This window comes from Artemia franciscana, chromosome 4 (assembly GCF_032884065.1).
Source record: "Artemia franciscana chromosome 4, ASM3288406v1, whole genome shotgun sequence".
Taxonomy (NCBI): Eukaryota; Metazoa; Arthropoda; class Branchiopoda; order Anostraca; family Artemiidae; genus Artemia; species Artemia franciscana.
This window is the reverse complement of record NC_088866.1, coordinates 39,853,405-39,873,427: the sequence shown is the minus strand read 5'-3', so window position 1 is coordinate 39,873,427 and position 20,023 is coordinate 39,853,405. Positions and strand designations below refer to the sequence as shown.

Sequence of the window (20,023 nt, the reverse complement as noted above, 5' to 3'; positions counted from 1 at the left end):
GCTAAAAAAAAAAAAAAAAAAAAAAAAAAAAAAATTCAAGAAACTAGCAGTTGAAAGGATTGGACCCTGAGCGGGTCAAAGGAACGGACATTGAATCGCAAAGGCCGATCGTTTAACCCCCAAAAAATGTAAATGGTAATAATTGTCTTTTCTAAAAGAGTTCGCGATGATACTCCGTTTACCGAAGTCCAGTAAGGATTAATTTAAGCATATTTTCAACGAAGCTTGGAATTTTTTTTTGTCCGAACCTCCTTAATTAAAAATGTTTTCTTCCTAATACGTAGTACAATGAACCTATTATGTTTGATAGTTTGGAGCATCGGGATGTTTAAGGGGATGTAATTTCATTCCTCTCTTTTTGAAAGATTTTATGAGTGGAACATAAAAAACCAAAAGGTTTTTTCGGTATTCATGAAAAATTTCTCCTTTTTAAAAGAAGTAACATTTACAGTATCCTCAATAACTTTGATAATTGCCATTCTTGGCAATTATCCTACAAGTCTTATATTACTTATCTTCAAATTTTGGGGATTTTTTCTTTCGGGAGTTCCTTTTTTGTACTAAAATACTGGGACAAAGCCAATAATTTACCTTGTTTTTCTACTATCGATGCTGTCTAATGCTTACCTTTTTCTTAATTAATTCAAAGGTGGTATTTTTTTTGCTTAATCAAAAAATATTAGTCAATAATCAATAGTGAAATTATTTTATTTGCTTCGATGGATTGGTATTTTTATTGTCGAAATATATTGTTTAGGCCCATAAAACCCCTTTGTTCCTCTTAGAGGCATACATATTTTTGATATTGACTCAAGAACGTCGTTTTATAAACCAACAGAAGCTTTATTTCTAATTTTCCAATCATAAGGAGCTGTTAGAAAAGATACAATTATTACTGCAGAATCGATGGATTTATTGAGGAATAACAAAGGAGAAGTGTGGCTACTCAGCCGCAACACTGGAAAATCATGTTGCTCCAGTGTCAAGTTGCTGTTCAACTGGACTGATATAGGTTCGTCAGCATGGAGTGTTGAGTTGAGGATGGTGCACGGATGACGTGTGACTTTGCGCAAAGCTGATATAAATTCGTACAGCTAAGTGGTGTGCTTTCAAATGCACGATTTGGATGCTTACTTAGATAGTGTTTTCTTCAAAACGGAGTAAATGGTGAAATTTCATGAGCCTCAAAGATGTGTGTTTGAAAGGGATTTTTGACTTTGTCACTAAATTGTTTGATTTTTGAGCTTGCTTTTTCATTTGGGTTTATCTCACAAAATTTTTAGAAATTGGCGAAAACATTTAATAACGAATATGAAATAAGGTTCATAATTTCTCAATTTTTCAGTCTTCTTGTCCAATCCTTACTCTAGTTTAGCGTTTTAACACCTTTTCCGTTTTTCTCTTTCTCTTATTTTTTACATAATTATGAAAATTGAATATCTTCTCTTCGTTGCTTTTTATGATCGTTTATTTTTTAAACCTTATTTCCTGTGTTTTCAAGCTATCTAAGATCTATAACTTTTTTTTTATACCCTCTCTTACCTACCTAAAAAAGTTGGTGTTTAGCTGTGTCTTTCTTTGCGTTTTTAAGGTGATGCTAGCTAAGTGATGTTGATATGTGTAATCATTCAAGGTGCGCCCATATAAGGCGGGGTTGGTCTAACCTTACTTAAACGCCTTAATTGCTCATAAATTTTGATGCCACTTAGTGAACTCATCCAGAAAAAGGCGAAGGAAGACCCATATATAGGCCTCATGCTCAGGTCTACATTATTTACTGTTCCGATGGAAAGCCCTTTTGGCTAAAGAAAATTAAAGAAAAATGTCAGATTAATCGGTTTTAACTTTCGTGACTTAATTTGCTTTCGGGTCATGACATAAACGCTTCGTGGGGTTTTTAGTTGTATGAACGCGATTCAAAAATTATGCCAGCCCCGAAAGCTACAGCTGACTGAATTCATTTTCTTAAATTTTCTGTCGGATAAAACTCTGGAGGAGGAAGGGGGGGAAGATAGCGGCTTGCAATGTGCCAGGCAATTTGGCTGTGATGTAACTTACCATGCGGTTCAGGAAACTCTTTACTACTTAGGCATTTCTCTAAATTAGAACAATACTGAACCGAATAGCCAGCTAAAAATGGTAGAAACCAGATATGAGCAAGAGGCTGTGTTTCTGTTTGTAAATATGGCTCATTTCAGAAAGTATGTTTTCTAACCTCTAAATTGCAATTATTATTATTATTTAATAAAAGTAAGGAATTCGTTTCTATTTTGAAATTTTTCAGTGCTCCAAAAACTTCTATTTTCAGGGAATTTTTGATAGTTTATGAATTTCCCATAATGTAATTAACTTTGAAAATATATTTCTTTTTCTTAGTTTAAAATTTATTTTAATCAATTACTGAAAATTGGATAAACGATTACTTTAACAGTAATTTTAAAACAACATTATTACTGTGGCATCGTAAAAAATGGTCAAGGTGAGTTGCTTGCTTTGGATGCACTGCATACCCTTTAGTGTACTAAGAAGTATCTGACCATCTAAATAGTTGACGGTCAAATAGGAGAAAATGCAAATAAAAGAAAGAAGGAAAAATCCAAAAAAGTAATAGAAAGCGTAAAATGGCAAATTTTGCTCTAATATAGTTAAACATCATTCCTCTTCAAGTTAAGAGCTCCGTAATTTTAGCGAAAAATATCAATTTTTATGATTATTTGATAACTAACTATCCGAGACTTGTAAACGCATTTGATGAATTCTATAGTATATATAATACGTATATAACCCATATGTTGTGGTTTGATTTTCTTCTTTTTGTTTGTTCTGTAAGAATCTTTAAAAAAATCGTTTGAAGATTATAAGATACGATTAAAAAACTATATCTGTTATATTTAAGAATGTAATATATATTTCAAACTAACAGCTTAATCATTGCATCCATTTGTACAAAAAAAGGTGTTAATATCCCATAATTTGAAAGCAATATGCGTTTTTTTTTAAACTCGTAAAGTAAAATAAGAATCTAAGAACTTCCTGTTTCATTTGTTTCTATATCTAAATCTGTATGTACCATTTGCGTGGTTAATGAAGATATTCTAGACCCTTTTATTAAACAGCTTTTTACTGACAAAAATTACCAGGTTCATTAAACGCATTGGGGAATCCTGATTCTCATCAATCCGTACGGCCGCTCAAAGTTCGATACTAAATGCTAGTAAAAATCTCCAACAAACAAGGTCTTTAGTATGTAGGAAATGCAAGATTTTTACTGTTGGGTATGTCCGCTTGAAAGAGGTTTTTATTCCTAGTGACATGGTGGTTGAGTGTGTGCTTTATTTGGCATGTCTGATTTTTGCTTCTTTTTTCCTCATTGTGTTTAGGATGATATATCACTGTCCTAACAATACACGATTCAACATTGGCTCTGTATATGGTTGTAAGTGGACCCTTGGAACATTTCCAATTTACGCCGTAAATGCTCCGTTGTTAAGTTTTACGCTAAATATTTCCAATGCATTGGGTAATCTTACGCAGAATTTGGGAGAACTTGACCATTTTGCTTACGGTAAGAATTTTGTTCTCTTCTTCTTTAAAATCAAACTGAGCCAGATTTGTAACTATATTTAGTATTATTTATCCTGTTCGACGCTCGAATATGACTCTTCAGTTTTTGGCCTTTTCCACCTTTAAAAGTGTATTATTATTTTTTTATGCTATGTTCATTTTAAGATGAATAAGCTTTGAAATTACTATATTTTTAAGATAGCCCTTATTCTTGAGCTGAATTATTGACGTGTACTACTTGCCTAAGAAAATGAAACAAAATTAGGCTGTTAAAAAATTATATCTGTTTGTAAGCAGACCGGGATGTTTACACGTAAAAAAAATAATCTTAGCAACAAACTTTAAAAAAAGTAAAAAAAAAACTGATAGCTGATTTAATAAAAGGAAAGACATAAAAAGTTGACAATTTTAATTGAATAAAGTCGATAATTACATTATCTATAATTTTAATTGTGGTGAATATTCTATTTGATAAAAAAAAAAAATTATTTAGACACGTCTTGGAATTATATATAGGACAATGTTTACAACTTCCATCAACCTAAAGGAAAGAACAAGCTTGGAAAAGGTTGATTCCTACGCTCTTTATAAACCTCTTTATGCAACTTTTGTGGATCCTATTTTCCTTACCATATTTTCTATTATTTTTTCAATTAGTACAATTGCTCCTTTTTTTTTAACTCAATATATTTGTATTTTTAATGGTTCTATAGTAAAAATGAAACATATTCTTAAGGAACGCAAGCCTCTTTTCGTCTCTTTACTTTCCTTGATTCATCTTTTCCGACTCATATCTTTCCCTCACTATTATCTTATTTTTGTAACTAATGAAATATCTATTTTCCTCTTGCATAATATTGTATTTAACTTTTCATCTTTTCCACTCATATCTTTCCCTCACTATTATCTTATTTTTGTAACTAATGAAATATCTATTTTCCCTTTGTTACATAATATTATGTGTTCCTTGATTCATCTTTTCCGACTCATATCTTTCCTTCACTATTATCTTATTTTTGTCACTTATGAAATATCTATTTTCCTTTTGTTACTTATACTTAATATTGTATGTGTAACTTGATGGATCTATAGTAGTAAAAAAAAACGGAGACACATCATTGCTTCCTATTCAAAAAAGTAATTTTCCTTGTTGCCCACGCCGGAGCCATCCTGGCCGAGTGGATTGGTGCGCTGGATTCAGGATCCTTTGCCTGAGAGGACGCGGGTTCGAATCCCAGTGTACCCGATTCTTCAGTTCGGGACGTAGGTCAGTGGCGTGACTCTGTAAGCTTAGCCGGAGTCGATCCAGCTCTAAATGGGTACCTGGAAAATTTTGGGGAAGGTAAACAGGAAGGGTGTGCGAAAGCACATGATGGTTGGCCCCCAACCCCCACTGCACTTCCTGGCTGAAGGGCCAAGAAACGGAGATCAGCACCGCTGGTAGGGACTGTAGAGTCTAATGCCGTATCCTTACCTTACCACGATGAGGACAGTAATTCTCCTTAATCTGGTTTTCGGCTACGGTGATACCAATGGTGCAGTTTTCATTTCGATTTGAGGCCATTTTGGGGGACTTTAAACTATTTTTTAAATTCCCATGAGTTGTTTTTAGCCATAAATTTTTGAACTGGAATTGAAAGTTACCATTTCTGAATCAGCTTGAAATGTGGTTCTTCCTCATTTGAAAGTTTTTTTTTCAAAACCCGTTTTTAAGCTATATTCATTCTTTACAAAGTTGTATCTGACGCTGCAATCGTGAAAGACGGTAAAATTGTCAAGGAAAAATGGGGTATTCTCGTCTTGTATTTTCCTTGAATTAATATAAAAAAATCTTTCCGAAAAAGAATTTTCTCAAAGAATAGTAAAGGCCATATTAAACTTAAGATCAGCAGCTACAAATACCTGTTAAAATTCAAACTAGAAACGACAAGAAATTACTATTAAAGAATAAATGAAACGTAAAATGAACAGAAGTTAAATAAACAGTCATAGCAAAAAAAAACATACAAGTATTAATATAAATGAATAAAGTACAAGAAATTAAATGAAACCCAAAACAAACCGAAATTAAATAAACAATCATAGTAAACAAACATACAGTAGGTACTTAAATATAAATGAATAAAGAAAGCTTAAAACGAGTGAGACTTAAATTGGATATGCAAATCAAGCTTGAAACAAACAAAAATCACTACGAACAAGAGTGTGGGTTTTGCCTCCTTCTCTCATTGCAAAAGTCTAAAACCTACTGCGTCATGGTGATTTACGGAAAAAGAATTGTATTACAAATATTTTCTTTTGTGTTTATTACAATATTGAAAATAAACATAAGAATTAGGGTAAAATTAAATTTTGAAGTGATGAGATTTCAGCAATTAATAACGTTATACATCAAATATTCAGTTTAATTTTATTAGTCCTTCCAAGACTGTTCAAGGCAAACATAGTTTTAATACAAACAATAGTTTGGATACTGCCTCCTTTCTTAACTGTAAAAGTTTAAAGCCTACTCCGTCATTGGCGCTTCACTGGAAACGAATTATAATGACAAATGTTTTCTATTTTAGTTATTACAGTATTGAAAATGAAAATAAAAATTTCTATGAAACAAAATCTTGAACTGATTATCAACAATTGATATCATTATACATCAAATATTCAATTTTATTTTATTTGTACTTTTCAAGACTGTTCAAGACACATATAGTTTTCAGTAAATTAGACTTTAGACTTTTCACAGTTAGATTTTGACAGTAAGAGAAGGATGCAAAGCCCAAACTTTTGTTTGTGGTGATGTTTTTTTTCGTTTTAAGCTTGATGTGCTTGTTCAATTTAAGTTTTGTATGTTTGTGTGCTACGATTGTTCATTTTATTTTGGTTCGTTTTGGATTTTATTTATTCGTTATTAGTAATTTCTTGTAATTAATTCATTTATATTGGGACTTGTTTTTTTGCTATCATTGTTCATTTAATTTATATTTGTTTTGGGTTTCATTTATTCGTTAATAGTAATTTCTTGTCGTATCTAGTTTGAATTTTAACTTGTATTCGTGTCAGCTGATCTTAAGTTTAATATGGCCTTTACTTTTCTGGGGAAAACTTCTTTTTCGGATTTTTTTTTTAAAACTAATCTTTGTTCGTTTTTGATTGTAAAAAGTTTCAAGTTTTTAGAAAAGGCCTTATTTCAAAATCAATTTTTTTTTCGACATCAAATTTTCGTCAAAGTATAAAAGTACCAAAGTAAAGAATACATCTTAAGTAAACAAGGTACCCAAGTAAACAAAGTATCAGAGTAACAATAAGGAAGTTCTAAAACTCAGACCCATTTCCCCGGGCTGGGGGGGGGTTCAAACCTGGAAGCATATTTATTTGGCCTTTAATCTGTTTTAAACAAAATGGCTTTCTCAAAATTTTGGCCGTGTGCTCTTTGAGAAAGTTGGGCGTGGGTTAATGTAAATTTCAGGTTAATAAATTTGGGTTAATAAATTTCTTTGAGAAAGTTGGGCGTGCGTGAAAGTTGGGCGTGACTCTTAAAAAAAACAACAACTAAAAGTTTCAATTTCCGATCAAATGAGGCCGCTCGCAAGTTAATCCGTCCACCCTTCCACAAAAAACTTATATTCTAATAATGGGCAACTTACATTAGTTACAATCCTTTCCCTGAGGGCTTTGGAGGATTTGTCAACTCCTAAGTTATAGAAATCTGAATGAAGGACTATTTTGAACAAAATGGCTATTTCAATTTTTTATAAGATGTATTTGGGGGTAAAAGGCACAAGAGGGGTTGGGGGGGGGCTTGTCAATTTTTGATCTTTTTCAGTTATTAAAAAAGGGCACAATAAATTTCGATTTCCGATGCAATGAACTTCCTCCAAAGTTTTATACGACCACGCCTTCCGTAGAAGCTTTATATGTTAACGATGGGCTGCTAATATAACTCACAGTCCTTTCCCCCAGGGCTGGGGGGGGGGGCTCAAACCAGGAGCCATAGCTATTTTACATTTGGACGATTTTGGACCAAATGGCTAACTCAAAATTTTGATCGAAAGCATTTAAAGAATAGCGTGTTGGGGGATTGCCTACCGTTTGATTACTCTTGACTTCTAAAAATGGAGCCGAACTTTCTACTTAAATCGATTAAGGTTTTTCTGAAGTCTATACGATTACCCCTTCGACAAAGACCTTATATATGAACAATGGAGAGCTTGTATAACTTTCAGCCCTTACCCTGGGGGGGGGGGAAGTGGTAGGTTTTGTCAACCCCTGAGGGATAATTATTTTAATTACTTCACCTTTTGACTATTTCGGACATAATGGCCATCTAAAAATTTTGATTGGATGTGTCTGAGGAAAAGAGGGCGTGGAAAGCGGGGGGAGGGTCGGTACCCTCCAGTCATGTTTGACTCTTAAAAGGGCACTAGAAATTATTATTTCTAATTGAATGAGCCCCTGCCGAAGTTTTAACACCATCTCTTGCATATAAAGTACTGGGCTCTAGGGGGGGAGGCTGTGTTGATACCTCAGTTTTGTTATTTGATCTTTAGATTGTTTTGAACAAAATGGGTATCTCAAAATTTTGATCGGATGCATTTGGGGATTAGGGGGCCTTGGGGGAGGGGGCTAGCTGCCATCCGATCACTTTAGACTCTTAAAACGGGCACTAGATGTTTCAATTTACAATCAAATGAGCTCCCTCCAATGTTTATACTTTCCTTCCATAAAAACCCTATATGCCCCCGGGGCATAATTTACAACGCTTGCCCCCATGTTTTGGTGAGCTGTGTTATCCTTGGACTCTTTGTTATATAATATTTGGATTGTGAAGAAAATAGCTATATAAAAAATTCAATCGGATATATTTGGGGAAAAGAGGGCTGGTGGGAGGGGGGCTAATTGCAATCGGATCACTTTTTATTCTAAAAAATGGAATTAAACATTTCAGTTCCTAGTCATTTGAGTCCCCTCCGAGGTTTATACGACCACTTCGTCTATAAAAACTTTATATACCCACAGGGCATAAGTTACAACCCTTCCCCCGGGATCTGGGGAAGGTCGGGTGAAATTTGGAGAAAAGAGGGTGTGTATGTTGGGGCGGGGTATATACCCTCCGGTTCCTTGTGACTAAAAAAAAGACAACTAGAACTTTCAATTTTCACATCTAGTGAGCCACTTCTGAAGTTTATACGACCTCACCTTACATAAAAACCTCATATGCCCTCGGGACGTAAATTAAAACACTTCTGTCTACTCCAGAGATTTTATTATCTGATTTTGAACTATTATTAACAATATGGCTATCTCTAGATTTTTATCAGATTAGTTTGGGTAAAAAAGGGCGTGAGTAGGGGGGCTAGTTCCCCTTCGGTCTCTTTTGACTCTTTAAAAGTGAACTAGAACTTTCGATTTCCAATCAAATGAGCCCTTTCTAATGTTTACAAGCATGCAAGCATTTTCAACTATAAGAACCATATGTCTCCTCAGGGCATAACTTACAACGTCTGCCCTCGGGCCCTGGAGGATTGTGTCAACCGTGAAGGTTTTGTTATATGATCTTGAACTATTTTTAACAAAATGGCTGTCTCAAATTTTTTATCAGATGTATTTGAGTGGGAAATTCAATAGTTTGGTGTTAAAGGGTGATCTAGGATTGTGTCTATTGGGGGTAAACAGACGGGTCAGAATGACAGGATAGTGGGAAAAGTTGTTTTTGTTTACCGAATCAAACAGTTCGTGGTAACGAACTGTAGTAAGGAGCGACCCGGCTCAATAGTAACCAAAACTCTAAAAAAATGAATTTTGATATCAATAGCTACATCAAAAGAATCGCATTTTGATGCTGATTTTAGATATATAAGTTTCATCAAGTTTAGTCTTACCCATCAAAAGTTACGAGCCTGAGAAAATTTGCCTTATTTAAGAAAATAGGGGGAAACACCCCCTAAAAGTCGTAGAATCTTAACAAAAATGACACCATCAGATTCAGCGTATAAGAGAACCCTACTGTAGAAGCTCCTATCTACAAAAATGTGGAATTTTGTATTTTTTGCGAGAAGACGAATCACGGGTGCGTGTTTATTTGTTTGTTTTTTTGTTTGTTTTTTTTCCCAGGGGTCATCGTATCGACCAAGTGGTCCTAGAATGTCGCAAGAGCGCTCATTCTAACGAAAATGAAAAGTTCTAGTGCCCTTTTTAAGTGACCAAAAAAATTGGAGGGCATCTAAGCCCCCTCCCACGCTCATTTTTTTCCCAAAGTCAACGGATCAAAATTTTGAGATAGCTATTTTGTTCAGGATAGTCGAAAACCATAATAACTATGTCTTTGGGGATGACTTACTCCTCCACATTCCCTGGGGGAGGGGCTGCAAGTTACAAACTTTGACCAGTGTTTACATATAGTAATGGTTATTGGGAAGTGTACAGACGTTTTAAGGAGGATTTTATTTTGTTTGGGTGTGGGGCTGAGGGGAGGAAGCTATGATGGAGGATCTTTCCTTGGAGGAATCTGTCATGGGGGAAGAAAAATTCAATGAAAAGGGCGCAGGATTTTCTAGCATTACTATAAGAAAACAATGAAAAATAAACATGAAAACGTTTTTTTCAAATGAAAGGAAAGAGTAGCATTGAAACTTAAAACGAACAGAGATTATTACGCATATGAGGGGTTCTAAAAATATTTTAGCATAAAGAGCGAGGTATTTAGGAGGAGATATATACATCGCTCTTTATACTAAAGTGTTTTTTGTAATTTCAACTATTTATTCTACGGCCTTTCTGATTCAGGGGACATTCTTAAAGAGTTGGGACAAAACTTACGATTTAGTGTAAAGAGCGAGGTATTAACGAGGGTACAAACCCCCTCGTATACATAATAAAAATATAAGATTATGAAAGTTTGTTACGTAAGTTAATTCTTAAGTTATGTATATTTTTTACTAGGAAAAACGTTCGTTAAAAATTAAAAGTTCTAGTTGCCTTTTTAAGTAACCGAAAAATTGGAGGGCAACTAGGCCTCCTTCTCCACCCCTTATTTCTCAAAATCGTCTGATCAAAACTAAGAGAAAGCCATTTAGCCAAAAAAAGAATTAATATACAAATTTCATTTTAATAATTTATGTGCGGAGAGCCAAAAACAAACATGCATTAATTCAAAAACGTTCAGAAATTAAATAAAAAAAAACTAATTTTTTTTAGCTGAAAGTAAGGAGCGACATTAAAACTTAAAACGAACAGAAATTACTCCGTATATGAAATGGGTTGTCCCCTCCGCAATCCCTCGCTCTTTACGCTAAAGTTTCTTATTGTTTCAAAAAGCGAGGGATTGCGGAGGGGACAACCCATTTCATATACGGAGTAATTTCTGTTCGTTTTAAGTTTTAATGTCGCTCCTTACTTTCAGCTAAAAAAATTAGTTTTTTTTTATTTAATAATAGGTTAGTAAGTGCAGCGTATCTGGAGGCGTTGCAGGATAGAAGCAAAAGTTCATGGGCTAAACAGTTGAGATCAATTTTAAATAGTTGTGGGTTATCGGGAGTGAAACAAAGGGAAGGAATAGGACTGGAAGTGGGAAATGTAGCAAAACTAGTAAAGGGTGTGGTGGAGCATCAGGAGAGTCAGAAATGGCAGTATGAAGTCGCATCCACGGCGTCCCTCGGCTTTTACTGGTAATGGAAGGAGGTCTGGGTATATGATATTTATTTTAAAGCGGGCTCTTTTTTCCCCAAATGCATCCGATTAAATTTATGAGATAGCCATTTCGTTAAAAATAGTTACAAGATCATATAACAAACTCTCGGGGATCGACACCCACCCTCCCCAAGGCCCGGGGGCAGGCGTTGTAAGTTATGCCCCAGGGGCATGTATGGTTCTTATAAAAGGGATGCTCGTATAAACCTCAGAGAGGGTATATTTGATTGGAAATTGAAAGTTCTAGCTCACTTTTTAAGAGTCAAAAGTGATCGGAGGACAGTTAGCCACCCCCCCCCCCGTACGCAATTCTTTCAAAATACATCTGATAAAAATTTGAGATGACCAATTTGTTAAAAATAGTTTAAAGATCATTTTAAAAAAACTCTGGGGTCAACACAAACCCCCAAGGCCCAGAACCAGGTGTTGTAAGTTATTCTCTGGAGGCATATATAGTCAAACAGTTCGTGGTAACGAACTGTAGTAAGGAGCGACCTGGCACAATAGTAACCAAAACTCTAAAAATGGAATTTTGATACCAATAGTTACATCAAAAGAATTGCATTTTAATGCTGATTTTAAATATATAAGTTTCATCAAGTTTAGTCTTAACCAACAAAAGTTACGAGCCTGAGATAATTTGCCCTATTTTAGAAAATAGGGGGCATAACACCCCCTAAAAGTCATAAAATCTTAATGAAAATCACACCATCAGATTCAGCGTATCAGAGAACCCTACTGTACAAGTTCCAAGCTCCTATCTACAAAAATGTGGAAATTTGTATTTTTTGCCAGAAGACAATTCACGGATGCGTGTTTATTTGTTTGGTTTTTGTTGTTTTTTCTTTTTCCCATTTTTTTCATCGTATCGACCCAGTTGTCCTAGAATTTTGCGAGAGGGCTCATTCGAACGGAAATGAAAAGTTTTAGTGCTCTTTTTAAGTGACTAAAAAAATTGGAGGGCACCTAGGCCCCCTCCCACGCTCATTTTTCCCAAAGTCGTCGGACGAAAATTCTGAGATAGCCATTTTATTCAGCATAGTCGAAAAACCTTATAACTATGTCTTTGGGGATGATTTACTCCCCCACAGTCCCCGTGGGAGAGGCTGCAAGTTACAAATTTTGACCAGTGTTTGTATATAGTAATGGTTATTGGGAAGTGTACAAACGTTTTCAGGGGGATTTTTTGGTTGGGAGGGGGGTTGAGAAGAGGGGATTATGTGGAGGAAACTTTACATGGAGGAATTTGTCATGGGGGAAGAAGATTTCCATAAAGGGGGCGCAGCATTTTCCGGCATTATTTAAAAAAAAACAATGAAAAAATAAAAATGAAAAAGTTTTTTCAACTGAAAGTAAGGAGTAGCATCAAAACTTAAAACGAACAGAAAATATTACGCATATAAGGGGTTCACCTTCTCCTAATACCTCACTCTTTACGCTAAAGAGTTTTTAGTAATTTTAGTAATTTCAATTTTAAGTAATTTCAACTATTTATTCTACGGCCTTTATGATTCAGGGGACAAAATTTAAGCTTTAGTGTTAAGAACGAGGTATTGACGAGTGGGTGAACCCTCTTTTATACGTAATAAAAACATACGGATATAGAAGATTGTTGCGTAAGCTAATTCGTAAGTTACGTATATCTTTTATTAATTAAAACGTTCGTAAAAAAACTAAAAGTTCGAGTTGCCTTCTTAAGTACCCAAAAAAATTGGAGGGCGACCGGGCCTCCTCCCCCTCCTTCTTTCTCAAAATCATTCGATCAAAACTATGGGAAAGCCATTTAGCCAAATAAATAAATATGCAAATTTCACTTTAGTTATTCATCTGCAGAGAGCCGAAATCAAAACATGGATTAACTAAAAAAACGTTCAGAAACTAAATAAAAAACAAGTTTTTTTTAACTGAAAGTAAGGAGCGACATTAAAACATAAAACGAACAGAAATTACCCTGTATATGAAAGGGGCTGTTCCCTCTTCAACGCCTCTCGCTTTTCGCTAAAGTTTGACTCTTTCTCTCAACTCTACTTTTTAAAACAGTAAAACCAATCTACTCAACCAATCTGATAAAAATTTAGAGATAGCCATTTTGTTAAAAATAGTTCAAAATCAGATAGTAAAATCTCCGGAGTTGACAGAAGTGTTTTAATTCATGTCCCCAGGGCATATGAGGTTTTTATGTAAGGTGAGGCCATATAAACTTTAGAAGTGGCTCATTTTACGTTATACGAATTTTACGTTAGTAGCTGACATGTCAGCTTGTAAACTTAGGTAACCCTTCTTCGATTGTGACGCATCCTTCGAGAACTTTTCTACTGTCGCATCAATTCACAATGAAATAGCAGATTAGTCGTTTCTAAGATCTTGAAACTACGTTGAAACTACTTTGTTTCCATTCAATTTTCGATTAAGTTCTTGCGGAGTTTCGGATAAATTAACAGAAATCATAATTAATCTGGAAAATATGGTAATGATATTGAAAAGATTGCTCATCTTTCTGTTTATTAGTATAGTCCTTAAATTATAATCCGTTTTTCCATTTATGAAACCAAATTGCTTTGATTTATTGAATCTATAGAATGCTAATGTTTCTTTATCTGTTCACAATTATTTCACTTGTTAATCCAGCTTAGGTTCACTAGGCTGAGTACGAATCAGATGTGGTTTGGTAATGTTAATGCTATATCCAATTTAAGATAGGTCCGTTCGCTTTGAACTCCGAATCAACATTGAACTCTTAATATTAAATAAAATTAACAACAGTTTTTCAACTGAAAGTAAGGAACAATAATACAACGTTAAAAGACTCGTCCAACAATGGGTTTAGTTGAAAGACATAATTAATGCAATAATATTGCTTTTCCTTTTTGCTCGGTCCTTTTTATATATCATTTATATAACAGAACTTTAATCCTTTACTTAATCGTAAACCATAATCCTTTGAGTATATTAGAATCTTCGAAGAATGAAAAATAACTTTCAGTGCTTTTTGAAGTCTCTTTTTATTGTTGGTATCTAAGATGCCCATGAAATACGAGGCAGAATATGTACAATAAAAGAATAAGTGAAACTACAATCTTATGTTCACCCTAATATAGCTCTAGTTACTTTGTAGTGCGACCAGCTCCGGTTGAGGAAATGGAGGTTACAGCTTTGGGACCCAGATTGGCTCAAGTTTCTTTCTCTATTCCTGTCAACATGTACAGCTTACCGAAAGGATTGGTTTTTAAAGTGGTTTATAAAATTATAGAACCATGGTTACCTACTCCCTTCATTAAGGTAAGCCCGGCTTCAGCAGTTTTTGACTATTGAAACTGTATTTTTATAATAGTGTATTTAATAAAATCAAAAGACTGTTGGAAACTAATTAGGCTCTATACCCGTGGTTTCCGACATGGGGCACAGACCCCACTGGTGGAGTAGGTAAAATTTACGTAGATCATGGGTAGAATCCACCCTTCGACTGACTATAATTTTGAGCCTTAATTAAAAAAAAAAAAAAACGTTTTTCACGCTAATGACGTTACATTCACATGCATTTAAAGAGCAAAAAAGATACATGATAGTATTGCAATGACGTTATACACTGTATAAAAAGGGTTGTATTCAGAAAATATTTTTCATGAGTACAAAATATGCCTAGAGGGCGACTCAAAAAAGATATCAAGTTAATGGCCGTTTAAGTTTCCTTCAGGTGAATACGTATACAATTTTGAATAATAAAATTTAAATATCAGGAAGAGAGTAGCAGGATTTTAGAAATGCCCTGTTGAGGCATGCCCTGTTGAGGCATAACTTATACTTAAAAACTTATACTTAAGAATATTTCTGAGAAAAAATTTCGCCATCTAGCGTTTCCTTGTAGCGTCTTGGACCCTTCGCTGCTTTTCTAAATGCTATTCTATGCTGCTATACTGCTGGTCATGTTAATGTTATCTATTTTTTTTTTTCATCAACCGATTCCGTTGATATTTGAATTAAAACAGTTTTGGATATTAAATCTTGGCTAATTGTAGAAAAGGCCAAGACAGATAATCCAATTGAGTGAGAGGCAATTAGCCCCCCCCCCCCCTAGGGTGGTGCTTATTTTTCAAGTTTGAAAATATCACCTTCTTACCTCTTAATTTTGTTCAGGTACATGAAATAATACCCCATGCAAAATTTCACCCTTATATTTGAATATTTAGGGGTAGCTCAATGACATTAATGTTTTGAATACCAAATACAATGGTTTCGCATATTGTTTAAAAACACAATTTATGTTAATCTTCTATATTAGCCTGGTTCAGTCTTACTTATTTAACTGAACAAATTGAAACTAGTTTAATATTCTTTGCAATAGCATACATGATTTTTAAAGTACAAAAATTAATTAGCAGTTTTTACATTTTATTAATCTATATACTGTATTTACAAAGCTCTTATCATCAGAATTCTGGTATGTGTCAAATACTTTTCATTTTATTAGTATAAGACTATTTCAACTGTGTTTAAAAATCAATTGATATCTTTGATATTAAATTACGTATTTTCATGTGCCATTGCCATTGACATGCTGTTTACAAATATGATTGTTCTACTATAGATGTCAAATGATGAAATGGCATTATCAATCAGGTCTCACACGCGAGTCTATCTTCTTGGCCACACTGTTACTGAACTAAATGGAAGTAAATTACCATCCATACGTATGGTACTTGGTCTATTTCTACATAACCACCTGGAAAAGGGTGAAACTATTAGACAATTTTCGACTTCAACTATCAAAGGAATAGCTATATTTTGGTATAAAGCCAGGATTCCAACTGGAGATGTGCAGAATTATCGAACTAAACTAGAGAAGTTATTTGAAGAATGACACTTATTGAAAAAGAATAAAGGTAGGCAGTCAGTTAAACAACAATCAAGAGAAGCAGAGTGTCTCTGGTAAGCTGGACGACCTTTTTGGCATCGCTCACGCGAACGCCATGAACATAATGAAAATACCAGAAGATAAACAGTTCTTACTGGCTCAAAGAGAAAAAGGTAGAAAGGGAGTAATGGTGGGTGGGGATGAAAAATTAGCCGGAGAGGAGAAACAAGTTGTAAAAAGGCTAGAAAAGACATTAGCGAGACAACAGACCAGCGAAGAACCAGAAAATGGGCAGAATGACAGCAAAATGATGAAGATTATATTATCATCTAGCAGTGATGAAGAAGATCAAGACAATAGTGATGATGATACTGTGAGCTGCAAGGCAGGACCAACACAAGAAAAAAGACAGAGAGTTGGAAAAGTAGTTATAACTCCACAACTTGCAGTAACTTTAGACAGAACCAAAATGTCTGACCGTAAAGCAATTTTCGTCATTAGTGAAACTGCCAAAAGTTTGGGACATAACATCACTGATCTGGCTCTTAATCGTAACTCAATTCGTTGATTGAGAATGAAAAACTGGTCCGTACAGTCAGCCGCCTTGAAAGCCGAGTTTCAAGGTAATAGATTATGACACAAAGAAACAAATGGTGGAAGCAGTAACAGCCTGTGAATGAATATACAAAGAAAATATATGTGAACTAAAAAACGTTCAAAGAAAAGATATTTGAAACATTTTTTTCAGCAAAGTCCATGGACCTGTTTCACACGATGGATCTTCTGCATAATTTTCTTGACATAGACCCAGACAATTGGGGGGAACAAGAAGATTATATCCATGCAGCAGAAACAGTTTCGTCAATCAGTGTTGTTAATGATCATGCCGAAAGAGGGGTGGCTCTTGCTCAGGAACTAATAGGAAACATTACCAAAGACGAAAGTCAGTTGCCTGCTACAAGTAGTCCAAACTCATCGAAAGTTATATCCTCACAGCAAAAAGGAAACACTGTCAACAATCGACATCTGACTTCTTCATTCTGCATCTAATAATTGTGCAATATGCAATACACTGTACTTAATTTGTGACTGCTAACTATACTGACTAGCTTAAACTATATTTCCACAGTATTATCTACATTTCTACAGTATTACCCTCATTATTGCTGTTATTTTACTAGGCCTATAGTATTGATAAAAAGTGTGACAATATTTATATTATTCGCGTCACTATTTTCGATATTACAACAGATAATTAATTAAATTAGATGTGAAATTAAAGAAAAATAATGTCATTGTTATGATGCAAATAAAGTTGTAGACGATTACTTCTATACTATTGAATAATTTTTATATGCATTAATTAAATTGTTTTGAGTAAATGGACTTCTACATTAAATATGATCCATTTTAAATTACAGTATCTGTATTGTAATCTTTTAAGCCATTGAGCTACCTTTAAATATTATTTAAAAAGGTTCATACTTACCCAGTAGTGTTTTTACATGGAAAGGAAAGGAACCACCCTAACCCCCCCCCCCTTATTAGGATTGCATTCAAAGGCCTAATGCTAAAATGCCTTTTGTGCTAGTAAGCTTGAATTTGTAAGATTCAGCTCTCTATTCAGTTACCTATGTTCTCTGACATGATGTACAATGCATGGAATTGTTTACCTACGACTTTGAGAAACATGGATAGTTTTTTTGAATTTCGGTGGGAATTAAAGCTATTTTGCCTTAATATTTATGGTTTTGATAGTTGAGTGGACCTCAAGTGGAGCCAAGATGTTGGTTTTGATTTTGGCGATACTGGTAAAGTGGTTTTAGTTTCTTTTTGTTTTGTCTCTTTTGAAGTGTAAATCCGTTTCGATTGAAATGCAGGGTAATTGATTTTTTCTTCTTTCTTTCTTTTTTCTTTTCCTTTTACTTTTCTTTTCTTTTTATTTTTTTCTTCTTTTTCGTATTGTTTTATTTGTATGTGTATTGGGGTTGTAAGCCCAAACAAGCTTTGCTTCGGGCCATTTGCTTGTTTTGTTTTGTTATTTATATTAATAAACCCATCTTTCTCTAAAAAAAAAAAAAAAAAACAGACGTAAAAGTAGTTCAAATTCTTGAAGGGGGGGGGGAGGACCAAATAAAAAATGTGTTTTGAGGCCAATATTTCCTAGGGGTACTATTTTTGTATCTTCCTGTGCCTAGGGTATCTATTTGGATAACTTTCCATCAGAGGAGAGAGTGCATGAAAAGTTTCCTCTGGACAGTTGAAAGATATATGGGTCAATAGTAGCCAAAGTCCTTCACCATTGTACCATAAATAGTATGTCGTTGAAGTGAGGGATTAAAGTGAGTGAAAGAGCTATCTCTGCAAAGTTTTTCTTGAGTAACTGCAAATATCTTAAACATTTGGCTTCTACAAAAGACGATTTCTTATGACCCTGAAATCATTGTCTTGGGTTGTGTTCGAATTGAGTTGTGTCTAGGTTAGTAAAATAAGAGAATTTTGAAACATGGTGATTAAATCTTGTGTATCTCTCTTGTTTGTATTTAATCGTGATTATATCTTTCATTCCACAAGGCTAAAAGAGTCAGTTGTTTAGTAGGAAAGTTTGAGCAAAATTTCTGGCCTGCCATTAAAAAAGGTCTTCAGTGCCTAAAATAATATTCCATGGACGATAGGGGCTAGAAAAATGTGTTTTCTGGTTTGTATGTCATTTAATGATGTCTTCTTACTAATCTAACGGTATCGATTCGATTGACTTATGTAACAGACACAGATAGAAAAGAATGAAGGGGGGAGAGGATCTGTGCCGGCATAATCTACTAGAAACTAGAACAAATTTAAATGGAATATAATTGAAACCATAGGGGATGTAGTGAAATTGCAAAATCTTATCACACTGATCAGAGGTATCCTTTAAAACTCGAACGGCGAAAGAAGAACCACTATTCATTAGAAAGCGCAAGTAAAGGTGCTAATTTTTATTTATTACGTAAAGAAAGCCAGCAATGAATTTTAAAATAATTGAAATCTTGAAAAAATATAGAATTGGAAAAAAAATCACTAAATTTAAAATTTGACTGCTTTCTTTTTCAAAGCAATAAAAAAGTTGTAGTTTTTGGATCATCAACGTCATAAGAAGAAGAACTTTAAGGCAGTTTTCCTCAAAAAATACGAGGTATTTTGCACAGAGACCAGAGAACCCGTGCTTGTTGATGATTGGGATGCCGTTATGGACTAAGAGCATCTCTCTGACCAGGAGACAAAGGAAAATCAGAACATGCATTAATTCAAAAACGATCAGAAATTAAATAAAAAAAAAAAACAGGTTCTTTTAACTGCAAGTAAGGAGCGACATTAAAAATTAAAACGAACAGAAATTATTCCGTATATGAAAGTGGCTGTCCCTCCCTCAGCACCTTGCTCCTTACGCTAAAGTTTCTTATTGTTTTAAAAAGTAGAGTTGTGAGAAAGAGTCAAACTTTAGCGTAAAGAGCGAGGCTTTGAGGAGGGGACAACTCCTTTCATATACGGAATAATTTCTGTTTGTTTTAAGTTGTAATGTCGCTCCTTACTTACAATTAAAAAAAAAACTTGGTCTTTTTATTTAATTACACCATAAAAGAAGTTTGTTTGGCTCCAGAAAAGAGAAGTGGTTGTGGATTGAATCATCAAGATCATTTACCATTATGATTCTGACGATACCACAGGGCTCAATAATATAGAATGATTCCCAGTCCTGCAATGATCTTCCTTCAGAATATGAAATCGTTCTTAAAGATGTTCGTTTTGTTTGCCATTGTTCTTAGCCTTTTGGCTCATCATCTGATTCCAGTGATACAGTTCACTTTTTACCCTCGCATGTTCTATCTTCTGGCATTAGGAACCAGAAAGAAACAATTTTAATGTTTTAGTGCCAGGAAGATC

General features: G+C 34.4%; 1 protein-coding gene across 3 annotated transcripts in view; it reads left to right on the top strand.

The window, feature by feature from the left end:
• Nucleotides 1-20,023, top strand: part of LOC136026421 (cytokine receptor-like) — a 154,128-nt gene that overhangs the window by 46,929 nt on the left and 87,176 nt on the right. For 2 of the 3 annotated variants that reach the window (XM_065702995.1, XM_065702998.1), the window contains 2 exons: nt 869-1,012; nt 14,363-14,526. In XM_065702995.1, coding sequence (XP_065559067.1) covers nt 869-1,012; nt 14,363-14,526 — 308 coding nt within the window. Of the gene's footprint in view, nt 1-868; nt 1,013-3,380; nt 3,566-14,362; nt 14,527-20,023 lie in introns of all 3 variants that reach the window. The other variant, XM_065702996.1, reaches the window with a different exon arrangement.